Genomic DNA, 14,318 nt, shown 5'->3' with positions numbered 1-14,318 from the left:
GTGACAGATGGAAATTCAGGGGACATTAATCTACTCAGGCATTGTAGCAGACGGCCCACATCCACATCTGTGTGTGTCCTGAATTCATGAAATGAAATATGCTGTTAGGTGTAAGAGCGCAGGATTAAGAGACAGTTGTTTTTTTTTTCTGTCTTGCTGGAACTGAAAACTTGGAACGAGGATGAAGTTAAGATAAGATGACTCCATCTAAATTTTAGTCAGGGAACCAGGTCACTGCAGCAGCAGAGCAAAAATAATTCATGAGAGAAAAGAGACAAAACGCAAAAACAGACAATGAAACTGTAAAAACTGTTGATATGACAGAAGCAATTTAACACGTTGAAATAAGTGTGGTTATGTAAATGTGAGCCAGTGGCAGTTTAAACAAAGTAAGCAGGCAACAATGATAGTGGGCAATGGAAAAGCACGATAAGCTGTTCCTCTTCACACACGTCGCAACCGGTTTTCATTTCTCACTGTTCGACTCAATTAGGAGTGTGCGCTGTTTATTTTATTATGTGAATAAAGAAATAAAAGTATAAAGAAAAACTGTGGATTTGTTATGGAAAATGTTCCTGTGAGGAAAATTTAACCATGAGCGGCAAAAAGCAAACGACAGAAGCAAATGTTCAAATCTACAGAAAAGACAAACCCCCAGACACACTCACACTGAAGTAATGACCAACATTTAGCCTGTATGTCCACGATATGCATGGTCCATATTGGACCTGTTAGGGACGTGTGTGTGTGTGTGTGATGGGATAACATCTTTGCTGTTCACAGTGACCTTTTCAACAGCAAGCACCTGTTCACTTTCCCTCTGAGTATCTCTCTCTCTCTCTCTCTCTCTCTCTCACACACACACACACACACACACACACACACACACACACACACAGTGTGACCCAATCTTCAGACCATGAACACGTCTTTGTCCCGTGCATGAAGGTTCAGCTTCTCTCAACCACAGCCTGGGTGTGAGGAAGTGTGAGGCTGCACAGCAAAGCGTAACACTGGCAGGTGTACAAGCTAAATATTTGCCATCAGGTATTAAATAAATTCAGAATTATTCAAATACTTCGGCTGAATCAGCTCTGTCGGCCTGCGTCTCAGCTCCACGTCGGCCCTGAGAGTCAGAGTGAACGTAATTTACTCTGCAGGAACAAACGTGATGAAGCTTCGGCCTCCAAGTAAACTACATGACTGAAAACACTGAGTTTTGAAATGTTCTGGAGTCTGGTTTTGACGAGTATGTCAGTAACAGACTTCACTGATGACTCAGACCTGCTAACTGCCAACTTGGACGTGGGAATGGTTTAACTCAGAGAGTTTTACATCTTTTCCAGCAGCAGGTTGGAAACAGTTTGAGTTAGATGACAGATCTGGTGAAAAGTTACCGTCTAAAACTGTAAAACACATTTTACAGCAACGTTACTCATGTAGCGACAGGTAAAGATGACTCAGCTCAAACAAAGAGGACGAAACCTGACTGAAGAAGCATGTTTAATTTTTCAGTTATCATCCCCACTGCTCAAAAAAAAAAAAAAAAAAGATTAAAACAAGAAAGATCTGAAACTGTGACGTGTGGCGTTCTCGACATCCATGTACAGCTCCGTGAGGCACAGTGGTGCTTTGTATTAATGTTAGCATGATAACATGTTAATCATGTTAACCATGTTTACCATGTTGTGTTACTAACATTTGCTAATTAGCAGAAAACAAATTTGATCTGAAACTGATGGAGACGTCACAAGTTTTTCAGGAATATGTCATAAACAAATATTTTGGACAAATTTGACCTGATGATATTGCTAAATGAAAAATCAAGGAATCACCAGATATTGTTTGAACCTGGACAAAATTTCGAAGCAGTGCAACTATAAAGTAGCAGAAAAATTCCCTCAGTGTTGTACATTAAGTTCCACCACTGTTCTTGTGTAAGTTGTATAAATAAAAATAAAAAAGAACTTTTGATAAAAGAACTTAAACAGGATGTCAAACATGTAATTTCCTGTACAAGAATAAGAAAATGATGATGCTTCAACAGCCAGAAAAAACTCAGATAATCATGTCTGGAGTGGTGGCGTCTGATATCAACAGTCAGGTGTTTGTGGGTTCCTGTGTGGAACCCGCAAACAGACGTCACTCTTGTTTCTCTGTCTTTCCTTTTTTTATTTTTGCTGGTTGTGAAGAGACATCAACTCATGTTTCTCATGAATATGAAACAGGACAAACACACGCACTTTCAGGATGCTGGCTCGCAGCAGTACGTGACAGAACAACCTGTCAATCCAAATATTTGCCTTCATTAATAAGGAAATTCGAAGCATCTGCAGGCATCAAACAGGGCCTGGTTTATTTACCTCCATCAGTTTGTAGTAAAACAGACCGCAGACCTGTCACATTGATGAAAAACCTAACTCTGACATGCACACTCCAGCGTTTGTCCTTGAGATCTGTGTGTGAAATGTGAAACTGATGTTTGGGAAGCAAAGAAGAGAATATCAGCGAAGAAACTTCAAAGCTTTACTGAAAATCTGACTCAGTTTTGTTGATATTGGTAGATGAAAGAGTTTTGTAGTTTCTAAATTTAATGCTAAACTGCAGACTCAGCATGAGGGCAGGGTGATTTTCCTGGAACCTCCGTAAGTAAAGAAGTGTGTATATATATATGAATAAAACACATGATGAGCTTTATGATGTAATCTATCATTGCCTTAAGAAACTGGATCAAAAGTTTAGTTAGCAGTTCCAGGTGTTTACGGTTTGTTTTTTTTCTTTCAGAAGCCAATGTTATCTGTGATTTGGCACCGCAGCATGTTGTTGTACCTGCACTCTGACCACTGTCGGGCGACGCCTCCTCTTCGACACGCCAATCCAAAAGCCAAACGGCAAATGGGAAAAGAGAGAAAGAGGAAAAAACTGAAACAAAAAGCAGAATGCAGGCGTGTTACTTTCTATTTCCAGCCTTAGCTCTGAATGAGTCTTTCCACTTTAGCGTTTCAATTCCCATTTCAGATTATTCAGTGTGACTTTCCTTTTTTTAACATCATATTTTCTGATTACTCTTATCAGTTTTTAAACATACAGTCATGAGCTTTTTATAGCAAAACACAAGTCTGCATCCACACAATCAACTCTGTGAGACTGCACTTTGTCACAACTCCTGCTTTAACATGCTGATGACTAATGTTTACCACTGTCACCATCTTTAGGGTGTTAGCATGGTGACATTTGCTAGTTATCAGGAAACACAAAGCTACAGCTGAGGCTGAAGGGACTGTCATTTAGTTCTGTATGTATTTAGTCATTACTGGACAAAGTTTTACCACTGTAAATGTAAACCAATGTATGTTCTCCTTCTGTTCTCTGAGCATCTTTCTTATCTAAGGCAAGAAAAGCGCTCACACTTTACTGTGAAATACTGACCTCATGTCAGTTAAGTGGAAAATGACTCTAAGCTCAATAACAACACCTGTGGATTTAACATGTTTCACAGACTTGACTAGATGAGCTCCTGTGGGTCCATCAGACAACGTTCTGTATTAATATGGCCCCGATTTTCAACTTCAGCTTCAAAGAATACAAACAAATACTGAAACTAAGAGTCTGCAGCCGAAGGCTGAAGAGAACGGCCTGAGGTTTTACAGCTATTTCGTCACAAAACAAAGTATTGGAGAAATTAAAATTCAGGACTGAGAGGAAAGAGAAATCCATCCGATAGTTGCTGAGAAATGAATGTCTGTACAAACGTTCACAGCGATTCATCCAGCAGTTGTTGAGATATTTCAGGTCTGGATCAAATTAGTGGACCCACCAGCTGACATCATGATACCCGGAGCCAGCACAGCAAAAAAACAAGCAACAACGAACAATATCCCCCTGATGTCTATTCACTTTTCATAACATCTTTATTGAATTTGTGTCTCAGTTTTTAAACTTATTTACAGATACTTTAATTTTATTTTTTTTTTCTTAGCTCAGTAAAAATACAAATACAGAACACTCAATTTTCAAAAGCGACCTCGCTCCTAGCGACTCGGTGGCCGCCCCGGTTTCTCCGCGGGCTTCCTCCTTATCAGATGTAGGTGGTGATGATGATGTCAGTGTGGTGTCAGTGTGATGTCAAAGACGGGGGAGGGGGGAGGCTGAGAGCCAAAACTGTTAATGACGACTGATGGAGACCAACGTGGAGGAAATGAAACGTGTGCTCACAGAGAAATATTGTCAACGTACACTGACCGAGTGTTACGAGAAGTTACCCTTCAGATAGTGAAATCATCAACAACGAGGCTGAAAAACAGCGTCTGTGGAGCTGGAGTAAAAGCTGAGACAATTTCCTCCTTCCTGTCACTGCCACACACGATGTTCTGTCAAATCAGGTCATGAATATTTTTAACAGCAGTTGAAAATGATTTCCAAAGACGTTTTGTGCTCGTTTGGTTCTGATCTTCACTTCTTTTTGCAGAAGCAGCTTTTGTGGTGGAACGATAAAGCGCAACGTTACCAGACACTACAGCTTATCAATAATCACATCTGTCTAACTACCTGATTATCTGCTTCCACATCTGCTCTCAGTGGTTTTGGTCACATCCTGAGGCTAAAAACTGTCCACATGTGCTGTGAAAGCAGCAGGAGCTGCTGGTTATCTGTACTGTATCACACCGTACGGCTTTAATGACAGACAACCCACCTACAGACAACCCACCTACTGCCTATGTCAGATAATTACATTTTGGTCACAGAGGGAATATCTGCTTTCATCGCTTGCATTTTAGAGATGAGCAGCGGGCAGAGTTATTAGGTATCCACACATCTGAGTTATGTGGCTGAGCAGTAAACAAAACATTTAAAACCTTTTTTTCTGGTTTCTGGTGGTTTTGATGCTCTCAGCATTTTTCTTTTGTCTTTGGAGCCTGGTGTCAAGTCTGCTGTCAACTTTATTTTTACTCCGTCACAGTTCTGAATCTACCTGCACGCCAGAGGACAATGTTTGTTGTGCAAACAAAAACAATGAAAGCATTTTATATCATGGCGACGTACTGCAAAACACAAAACAAAGAACGTGAAAGAGCACAGTGTTGGCCGAGGTGTCACGTTTGAAAATAAGGCTTGAAAAAGAAAGTCAGAAACAGACAAAAAAAAAAAAACTTCCTGGTTTGCTGCATTTCCTAAACCTTGACCTAAAACAGAAAACAGACAGAGAGTCTGGAAATATCAGAGATTCATGTCAAATAAGCCAAAAGGCTTATTAATGAGCCCACAGACACTGATTAAAAAACAAACACACAACTATCAGTCTCTCTCTCTCTCTCTCTCTCTCACACAAAGTCGCTGCAAATGTTTATGGGGCCGATCATTAAGCTTTTTACTTAATCATAGCTTTAAATCATGGATGAATCCCTAAATCCCTACGGACATGGACAGTGGATTTGACAGGTTTGAAATAAAAATAATAAAAATAAATTAAACTGTGGAAGCCTGTGGCTAATGGAGGGTGTAGCATCAACATCACGTCCTCCACTCTGCTGCCATTTCTCCTTCCCCCCCTGGTTAATATTTCTTGTGGTCAAGTTACAAACTGAACGCAGCTGCAAGAAAAAGCAAACACTTCCACAAAGCTGACTCTTGGACACTGACCAGTCGCTCGCAGTGTTTTCTTTAGGATGAATGTGCTCGTGTTTTTGTTTGATTTCTTTAGATTATGAGATTTGAAGCAGTAAGTGAAATGAATGTTCACATAATCTTGCCTTGTATTTGTTACTGAGTCCTTGAATCCTGTGTTGATACTACATCACTACATCACATTAAAAAGATAAGTTTAAATCCTTTAAACAAAGTCCAGCATTCAGTCGTCAGGGAGAACAGTTTCAGTCGATATTTGTTTGCTTGTTTGTTTGTTTGCAAATAAAACATTTATAGCAGATCGTATTATCTGAACAACCCGGGCAGTAAATCCCTCATGCTGCTTCGGTTGAAACAGAGAGTGTGTGAGCGTCAGGAGCGATAACTGGAGGCAGAACCACGCTGCTAACGGAGCAGACAGCATGGTGTGTGGTGGGGCTGACTTCTCTCTTCAAGGCCGAGCTCTCGGTGTTTCACACCACGCAGAGCGACTTCAATATTCCGACTTTCAAACTCTTATACAGCGAAGAGAAATCAGAAAGACCCAGGAGAGGATGTGTGTTTTTGAAACTGTTCACAAATTAGCTGAAAACTTTTCTCTGTTCCTGACTTTTTTCCCCAGAACTCAGAAGATTCTGACGTTTGTCTGATGATATGACGTCGACATTTAGCAGTTGGACAATATGATAACACAGAGGGGACAGGTTCACAGCTAAATGCTGTAAATCTATCAGGTCAATGTGTTTGAAAACAACACTTCCACATTATCCAAAACGTTTTTGCGATTCTGACATTTTTAAGATATTATCCAAAACTTGGACACGACATAAGGTTTCATTCTCTGCCAGACTTTTCAGAGTCATGCGGGAACCCTGAGACTAAAGGCCGTCAAGTTGTTGGACTTTTTATGGTGGAGAGGGGAAGTAAAGGGTAAAATGGAGGAGAGAGGAGAAAGCAGAAAATAAGAGAGGGATCCTGGAAAAAGCGGTAGAGTGTTGGAGGTTTCTAACACCACAGTGAGTTTAGGAAGCCTGGAGTTAAGAGGCAGAGTCCAACAGAGAAAACGTGGCAGAGGAGCTCAGCGGGGACACACAAGGAGGTTTCATTTATTCAGCTCTTTCAGTGCTACACCTCTATTTTCCTCTTCTTCATAGTCTTCCCATACAAAGTGCACAAAAAATGATTTACAGCAGGGGTTAGTTTAACCACCACACACACACACACACACACACTCATACACACACTCACTGTTGGGCTCCAGCCTCATCTCACAATGAACGATATGAAAATAAGCGAATGTGAGAGATGAGAGGACGGTTGATAAGCTGGGGAGAAAATATGCGACAATGCGAACAGAAAAATGTGGAGAAGAGAGATTTTAAAAAAAGAAAAAGCAGCATCCGCTCGAGTAGCAGCAGAATGGTTTGGGGGCTGCGGCTCTGAAAAGTCTGTAAATGGAGGAGAAACTGGAAAGATGTCGAGGTGGGGGGTGATGAAGAAGATGAGGAGGCCTGCTGCTGTCCCTGTGTAGTTTCTGTTCCACGTATAATGGTCCACTTTTCTGAAAAAGGAGGATTTGAGGAGGTGGGGACTGTTGCCATGACCCACTCTGACACTGATGATGCTGCTAACAGTTCCAGGTCAAAGTTCATCTGATGAAGATTAAACTGGGGGAGTGGACTGGGGAAGGGCTGGGTCAGGGAGAAGCGGAGGGCTCTGATTGAACCCTGTGTCCCCATTTAGGATTTGTCCAAAAAAAACCCCAAAAAAACAAAAACAAACACACCTTATCAACAGACCCTGTAAAGTCCTCAAGTCTGTCTGCCTGGAAAAACCATCAGTACAGTGTCAAACTGACTGCGTGATCCTTCCCAAAATCCCATGTGCACTCTCAGTGCCTCATCTTGAGTCTGTACGGGAGGAAGGTTCGGTCAAATGAAACACCAAAAATAAAAACAAAAAAACGAAATCACGCCTCCAGGTCTGGAGCTCGGTCCTTCAGAGTAAAGAGTTCATTCACGCCAAGCGTGAGGCTGAGCAGCACACCCACCGTCCTTCTGATAAGAGCAGAGAAGACAGAGGTCAACAGAGAGAGTCAAAGAGTAAAACATAGAAGAAGAGAGGGAGAGTCAGCAACTAAGTCCTCTCCACTCTGCAGTGGTCTGTGCTGGAGACTCTCTCTCCGTCTCCTCCGGTTGATGTCCGCAGTCCAAAAGCAGTTGAGAGTCCGTAGAGCTGAATGTAAGTTTGTCCAGTGTTGGAGGGTGGGTTTTTGGGCAGGCAGACGGGCAGCCATGTGGCGCCCCCTGGTGCTGCGGTGGAGGAAGAGGGCCTGTCTGTCTACCGCTGAGCCGGCTCGCTGCCAGGCAGGGTGATGTTGCCCAGGTGGAGGACAGGAAGCGGGTGAGCCTCCGTGTTGAAGACCCAGCTCTCCAACGGCATCAGGTCATCGCTGGAGAACAACAGGTACAGATACCTGAGGGAGGGGCAGGTGGGGGATGTGTGGGAGGGAAGGGTGGGGAACGGAGGGAGGTCAAGGGGGTGAGGATGAGAGGGATCAGGTGAGAGGGGTGAGGAAGAACAGAGAAGTGAGTGCCATTACTGCCACGGGAAAAAACGTCTGGACGGTGCAGGACTGGGATTTCCACTTCCACAGAGATTATTCCACGTGATTAAAAATACCGAGATGTGTGTACAAAACCATTTAACGCAGCAGCTCTGGTTGATTTCCAGATGTTATTCCATGTTTTATGTACATCACATGTATTTCTACTTACAGATATAAAAGAAAAACATTTGAAGTTTTCAATACGTTTTGTGCAGAGACTCCAGCGAATGAAAAATTCATAAGATTTAGAGCTTTAATTTAAAACCACTTGCCTGTAACAGATTGGATGTGTAATTCTTTGTGAAATGTAATTAAAATAAAAATAAATCTAGCAAACACACACACACACACACACACGCACACACACATTTTTAGCAATAATCTTCACTGATGCGCCTGAACAGAAGTTCGGGCGCTGCATCTCTGTGCAGATCAGTGTGACAGGCGGCCGATCGGCAGCCTGTTTGACACAGAGCTTTGATGTGACAAAGACTGAGAACAGATACACAACAAAGGCTGCAAAAACACTGAGCCGTTCAAATGCCATCGTCTCTCAGAGTCGCCTGCCAATGTGGCGGGTGACCTTTAAAGACAAATTTTACTGGGATTTGATGCTTTGTGGTTGCTGATTTCAGACACATTGAAAGTTAAAGTGGCAGAGCAAAGCCCGGTGTGCTGCGTCGGACTGTTTGACTGACAGTAACAGCTGCGCACACCTTCGTCAAATCAGGTGAGGTTTACAAATACAGCATTGCTCGGAGGGGATAACATTCACCGGGCCGCCAGCAGGGGGAATCAGAGAGCCACCTGAGGCTTGATCTTTCCCTCTGGGCCACAGCCTGCATTCAGTGCCTCTTCTCAGTGATTATGATGATGATGATGATGATAATGAAGAACCACAGAGACATGAGAGCTGGCCTTTACATCAGTCAGCCTTTAACATATATTGTGGCTGCATACAAAGCAGCAACTAACTCCTCTTTCTGCGCATAAATGAATTCTTAAGTTCAGCTGAAGCTAAAATGAAGCTTCAGCAGAGCGAGACAGATCCGTCTTCAGTCCTCTCAGGACGAAATTCAGCAAGGGAACCATGGATTTTGTCCCATATCGTTAGAAATGTATCTCTAGGTGGACACCAGTATGGATAGGAGGAACAATTACAGTGACCTAAAGTTTTATAATCTACACAATAAGCATGCGAGTGTTGTTTTTTAAGACAGACTTCAAAAGAAATGTGGACCTGTCCTTTAAAAGACTGACTCATGAAGGTCTGTGACTGACATGTCAAAACCTTTGGATTTGCATCAGATTTCTGTGCTCAAAAAAAAAAAATCTATAAAATGTGAACAAGTAATTGTTGCAATCACTTTTAGCTGACAAGTCCTTTCAATCAGCCAGGCCCACCATCCACCCACCAAATAATTGCATTAATCACTAAAGTGATTAATTAATTAAAAAAAAAAAAAAAAAAAGAAATGAAAAAGGAAAAAACACGACAACTGATGATTCATGGAGCCAATTAAACAGCGTCAGCTTACTTGAGTGTCTCGGCCAGAAAGAAGCTCTGCTGCACGTCGTCGTAGGTCGGGTTGGAGGAGTACACGTCCTTCACCCCCGAGAAACCTCCGCTCACCCTGCAGTACTTATCAATGGCCTGGAGGAGACGAGGACAGAGGGGAGGAAGGAAGGAAAGGAGGGGAGGGGAGAGAGGAGGAAGGAAGAAGAAAAGGGGTGGGAGAAAGGATAAGGAGGAAGGGTAGAAGAAGAAGGAAGGAAGGAAGGAGATATGAAGGACAGCAAAAACAGGAAGAAGGAAAAAAGGTAAGAGAATGACAGATCACATGGAAGAGGAGGAAGAATGAGGCGAAGGAAAAGGGCAAAGAGAAAAGAGAAAAGGTGGGGGGAGGAAGGGAACAGAGGAAGAGAACACAGTTTTAATAAGCTTACAAAAGCATGCTATAATTAATTTCTTTGCTTGTAACAGATTAGAGCGAGTCCTGAGAAGACTCACACAGGAAACAGCTCTATAAGGTGGGAACACTGGTGCACAATGACAAAGTAAAAGTTCTTCTTTAAGCGACACAGAACCTGTGCTGGTGTCTCCCAATCGATCGCCTTCGTCTGCTGATTTCCATTGAAAATGTTTGCTTGGATTTTAAGATGCGTTCACACAGATTTTCCCTGAGTCATGACAAAAAGACGTGTCCAGTCTTTCCAGGACAAAGTGAAAACACATTTGTTGGCGTTCTGAATTGTGACGTAAATCCTCTCTCTATCTGTTCACTGTGGCTTTCGAAGGTTTATCTCCGATCCTCCACACATGACAGATGTGATGTCAACGTTTCAACGAGAACAAAAACAACAAACGTGGAGGACAGCCGGTCAGATAACAGCAGAGCGCGGACCGTTTATACGGTTTGACGTCTGCACTTTGGGCTCTGCGACTAAGAAAAACATCCAGGAGAAGCAACAACAAAACTTCTGCTGCATCCAGTTTTGCTGGATGCAGCAAAACTCTGTCACCTCTGCGTTACTATGACAACAAAACGCTGCCGTGATAGCAAATAACTAATGTGAGATATCTGTTTCTAACATCTCTGATAAAGAGATGAAGAAAAACAGTAGCTACTTTTAGTCTTACAGTTCTGGCACCGTCTCTGATGAACAGCACCCTCCTTCACTGCCATATACTTGTTTAATTTCTCCAAAGGAAGCAAATCAACGAGCCAGTGTTTGTGTATAATGGCATGTTTCCCCCACAGAGCACACCTCGATGATGCCCCGCCGCAAACGTCAGGTGCTGGTTCGGCTCTGAGGAATAAAAATGTATCCTCTAATTAAAAACCAGTCACATTTGGGACACACACACACACACACACTCCCACACACACACACACACACACACACTGTTACCTGTGTGCTCTATTGATTTGCAATGAGGACTTGTTACAGTGGATCTGGTGCCTCCATAAAAATTCTGGCTGCATCACACTCCTGCTCATACCTTATCGACTTTCACTATTAACGCATGTAATTGAAAGCATTATCTCTGTCCTTGTCTTTCAGTCTCTCTCTCACTCATACACACACACACACACACACGTCAGTGCACGTGTGCGTGCGTCTTCTCCCTCCATCATGTCCTCGAGTGACCATTTTGCTGTCAGCACATTTCCGTTGCGAGGAGTTTCGACCGTAAATCCTTTTATTCATGGGCTGTTGCGCCAGACGTGTGCTTGCCCTTCTGGATCTACACTGCAGTGTCTCGCAACAGCCTGTGCAGCACATCACATGACACACACACACACACACACACACACACACACACACACACACACACACACACACACACACACACACTAATATCAAGCTGAATGCTTAAAAGATGGATGTAAACACAAGTCACATCGACACTCAATCCAATCGACAGTCTGGGATGTTATTCCACGTTCAGGGTACAAATGTAGAACACACATGCACACACATTCACACACACACACACACACACACACACACACACACACACACACACACACACACATACACAACGACCATCTGTGCTAAATAAATTATCTGATAAAAACTCTACCTGTAGGAGGAGGAAGAGGAGGGTTCTGTGCTGCTGCCAAGTGAGGACACATTTCACATTACAGCAGCTGGGCTTCACCTTCACACACTCCGACACACGCAGGGTAAAGTTGCACACACACACAAACGAGAACACGCAAGTGACGCAGGCACGGTCTGTGTGCACTACACACACCTAGACACGCACACAGGTGAAAGCCAGCCAGTGTTAATGGCTGCTGTGAAAAGAGGAAGCGTGACAAATAGAGGCAGGTTTGGAGGACCAGATGGGTGCAGCTGGGGCACAGGGGCGAGTGTGTGTGTGTGTGTGTGTGTGTAAGAAACGAGCAAGAAAAAACGTCAATAAATAAAATGAAAAAATTCTAAGAGAAATGCAAAGTAGAAAAAAAAAAGCAGAAAGTGTAAAAACAAGAAAAGGGGAGTTTCATACTGAATATCTGAGGCAGGTTTGGGGTTTTCAGCCTGTTCATTCTGGAAAAGTGAGAAAGTAAAAGATTAGTTTAAAAAAAAAAAAAAAAAAGCTTGATCTTTGAGCAACGCAATCCAAATGGAAAACGGAGGGAACTCCTCACAGCTGGAAGACATTTGAACAAATTGTGGGTGGTGGTGATGAGACAGCTCCAGACAGATCTCAGAAAACAAATGATAACATATGTGATATCCGGAAAAGCATTTTCTCATGTTTGTGAAGTGAAATTGGCAGAGCGACTGATGGCACGCGTACGGTATGATATCATTTCCTGTTAACATAACTATGTTGATTTCTTGTGAACTAATTGCAAAAAAACAATGCACTTTATAAAGTAGCATATAAACCATATTGTTAGTATGTAGTATGGAACTGGGACGCAGCAATACAGACCACAACTGGCTCTGAATTGGAGGCAGTTAGAATTTATATGACCCTGGGATTTTCAGGGCTATTAATTCCTGTAAAATGGTGTTTCAACCTGCTGTGATACTGATTGCACACACTGGTTATGTACGTGGCAGTGCAGGTGTATAGTGACACACATGGATGAGGAAAACAATTAAGCTACAAAAACTTGTAATAACAGCAAGAAACTTGACTTCATGCCGGGAAGAAGTAAAACATATTTAGTTTTCTCATTTCACCCAAAATAATATGCAGTCATACGAACAAGATTTGGATCAAAACGATATCCAATCGTCATCAGGCAGAAAAACACTTTTTAAAATTCTTTTATTTTGATTATTGCCCTAAAAACTTTCCTTAAACTTTGTGAGTTCTGAATATCACAATGCTAAACAGAACTAAAACTACAGAAAAGCCAAATTAAATAAGAGCAGCACAGAGTACAGGATCTGTCATATGCATTAGTATGTTTGTATATGTGCAATATTAAATAATGCAAGAGAGGCGAGGATGAGGCGAGGATGAGGCGAGGATGAGCCCTTCACCACCAGCTCTCTTTAGTGTCACTCATACTCAGTTCAATCACACATCATAAACACGCTTGCCAGTATATTTACTTGGTTCAAAAGCCTGTATGCACTTACTCCCACTTAGAAAAACAAAGAGAAGTAGTTTCACTGCTTAAAATGGAAGAAAAAGAAGCGTTAAGAAGATTGACAGGAGAAAAAGGAAAGTAAGGAAAAGAGCGTGATAGGGGAAAAAAAAAGATTGGATGACGAGCAGGTCGGTTCAGATTTAGACAGAGAAGACACAGAGAAGACGAGCTTTTTAATCCTCTGTCAGAAGAAGTGGAGCAACGGAGTGAAAAGGATAGAGAGGGCTTTCATTTCTGTTCTACTTTCATAAAGCTTTTCATATTAAAAACACAAAAGGAGGAATAAATATCTAATAACACCTGAAAGACTCACAGTTCCTCACATGCACCTACAGGTATAGATTTCTCACACATGCAAACACACACACACACGAAAAGTGGTCCTCTGGTTTTACTGGCTATTTGCACCAGCAGCCATCAAACATTCGCAAGTGAGATAATTATGGACACAAAAACAGAGGTGGAAACCTCTCAGCCCTTAAAACCCCGACACCGTCTACATGATACACAGACTTTAAAACAACTCCTTTCCACAGGTTGTTAATAATATTGAGTTAAAAGCATAAAGAATAGCAGAAGTGGCTCTTTATAATTTGCCGGTGACACGATTTTAGCAGAGCGACAAATCAAGACTCAAGATGATAACAAGAGATTAAATTGTTTCATGTGCAGTGAAATAAGCTCAGCTCAGCGTTTAAATACTTTCACTTTCCAATGGACACAGAGCAGATAACACAATATTTAAAAAAAATACGTATACAGGAACCAAATCAAATAAAGAGTGTTTTTTTTTAAGCGATTTTTATCTACAACCACAATTACTAAAGAGAGGGTTTACAAACCCTGAACCTGCCATTTGTGCCACCAACTGAGATTCTTTCATTTCATGTGTGATTGCATAACGGTGCTGTGAATGCATCAGCTCAGGCCACAGAGACTCCTGAATGTTCTCATAATGCCGTACA

At 42.2% G+C, this 14,318-nt stretch overlaps 1 protein-coding gene across 2 annotated transcripts in view; it reads right to left on the bottom strand.

Moving 5' to 3' along the window:
* Positions 1-6,242: 6,242 nt before the first annotated feature.
* The window catches only part of man1a2 (mannosidase, alpha, class 1A, member 2), a 102,088-nt gene continuing 94,012 nt past the window's right edge, over positions 6,243-14,318 (bottom strand). For both annotated transcript variants that reach the window (XM_041057502.1, XM_041057503.1), the window contains exons 13-14: positions 9,772-9,887; positions 6,243-8,101 (exon numbers count right to left, since the gene is read on the bottom strand). In XM_041057502.1, coding sequence (XP_040913436.1) covers positions 7,966-8,101; positions 9,772-9,887 — 252 coding nt within the window. In that variant the 3' untranslated portion in view covers positions 6,243-7,965. The remainder of the gene's footprint in view (positions 8,102-9,771; positions 9,888-14,318) is intronic.

This window comes from Toxotes jaculatrix, chromosome 15 (assembly GCF_017976425.1).
Source record: "Toxotes jaculatrix isolate fToxJac2 chromosome 15, fToxJac2.pri, whole genome shotgun sequence".
Classification (NCBI taxonomy): Eukaryota; Metazoa; Chordata; class Actinopteri; family Toxotidae; genus Toxotes; species Toxotes jaculatrix.
Note: the sequence above shows the minus strand (reverse complement) of the source record. Positions and strands in the feature narration are given on the sequence as shown.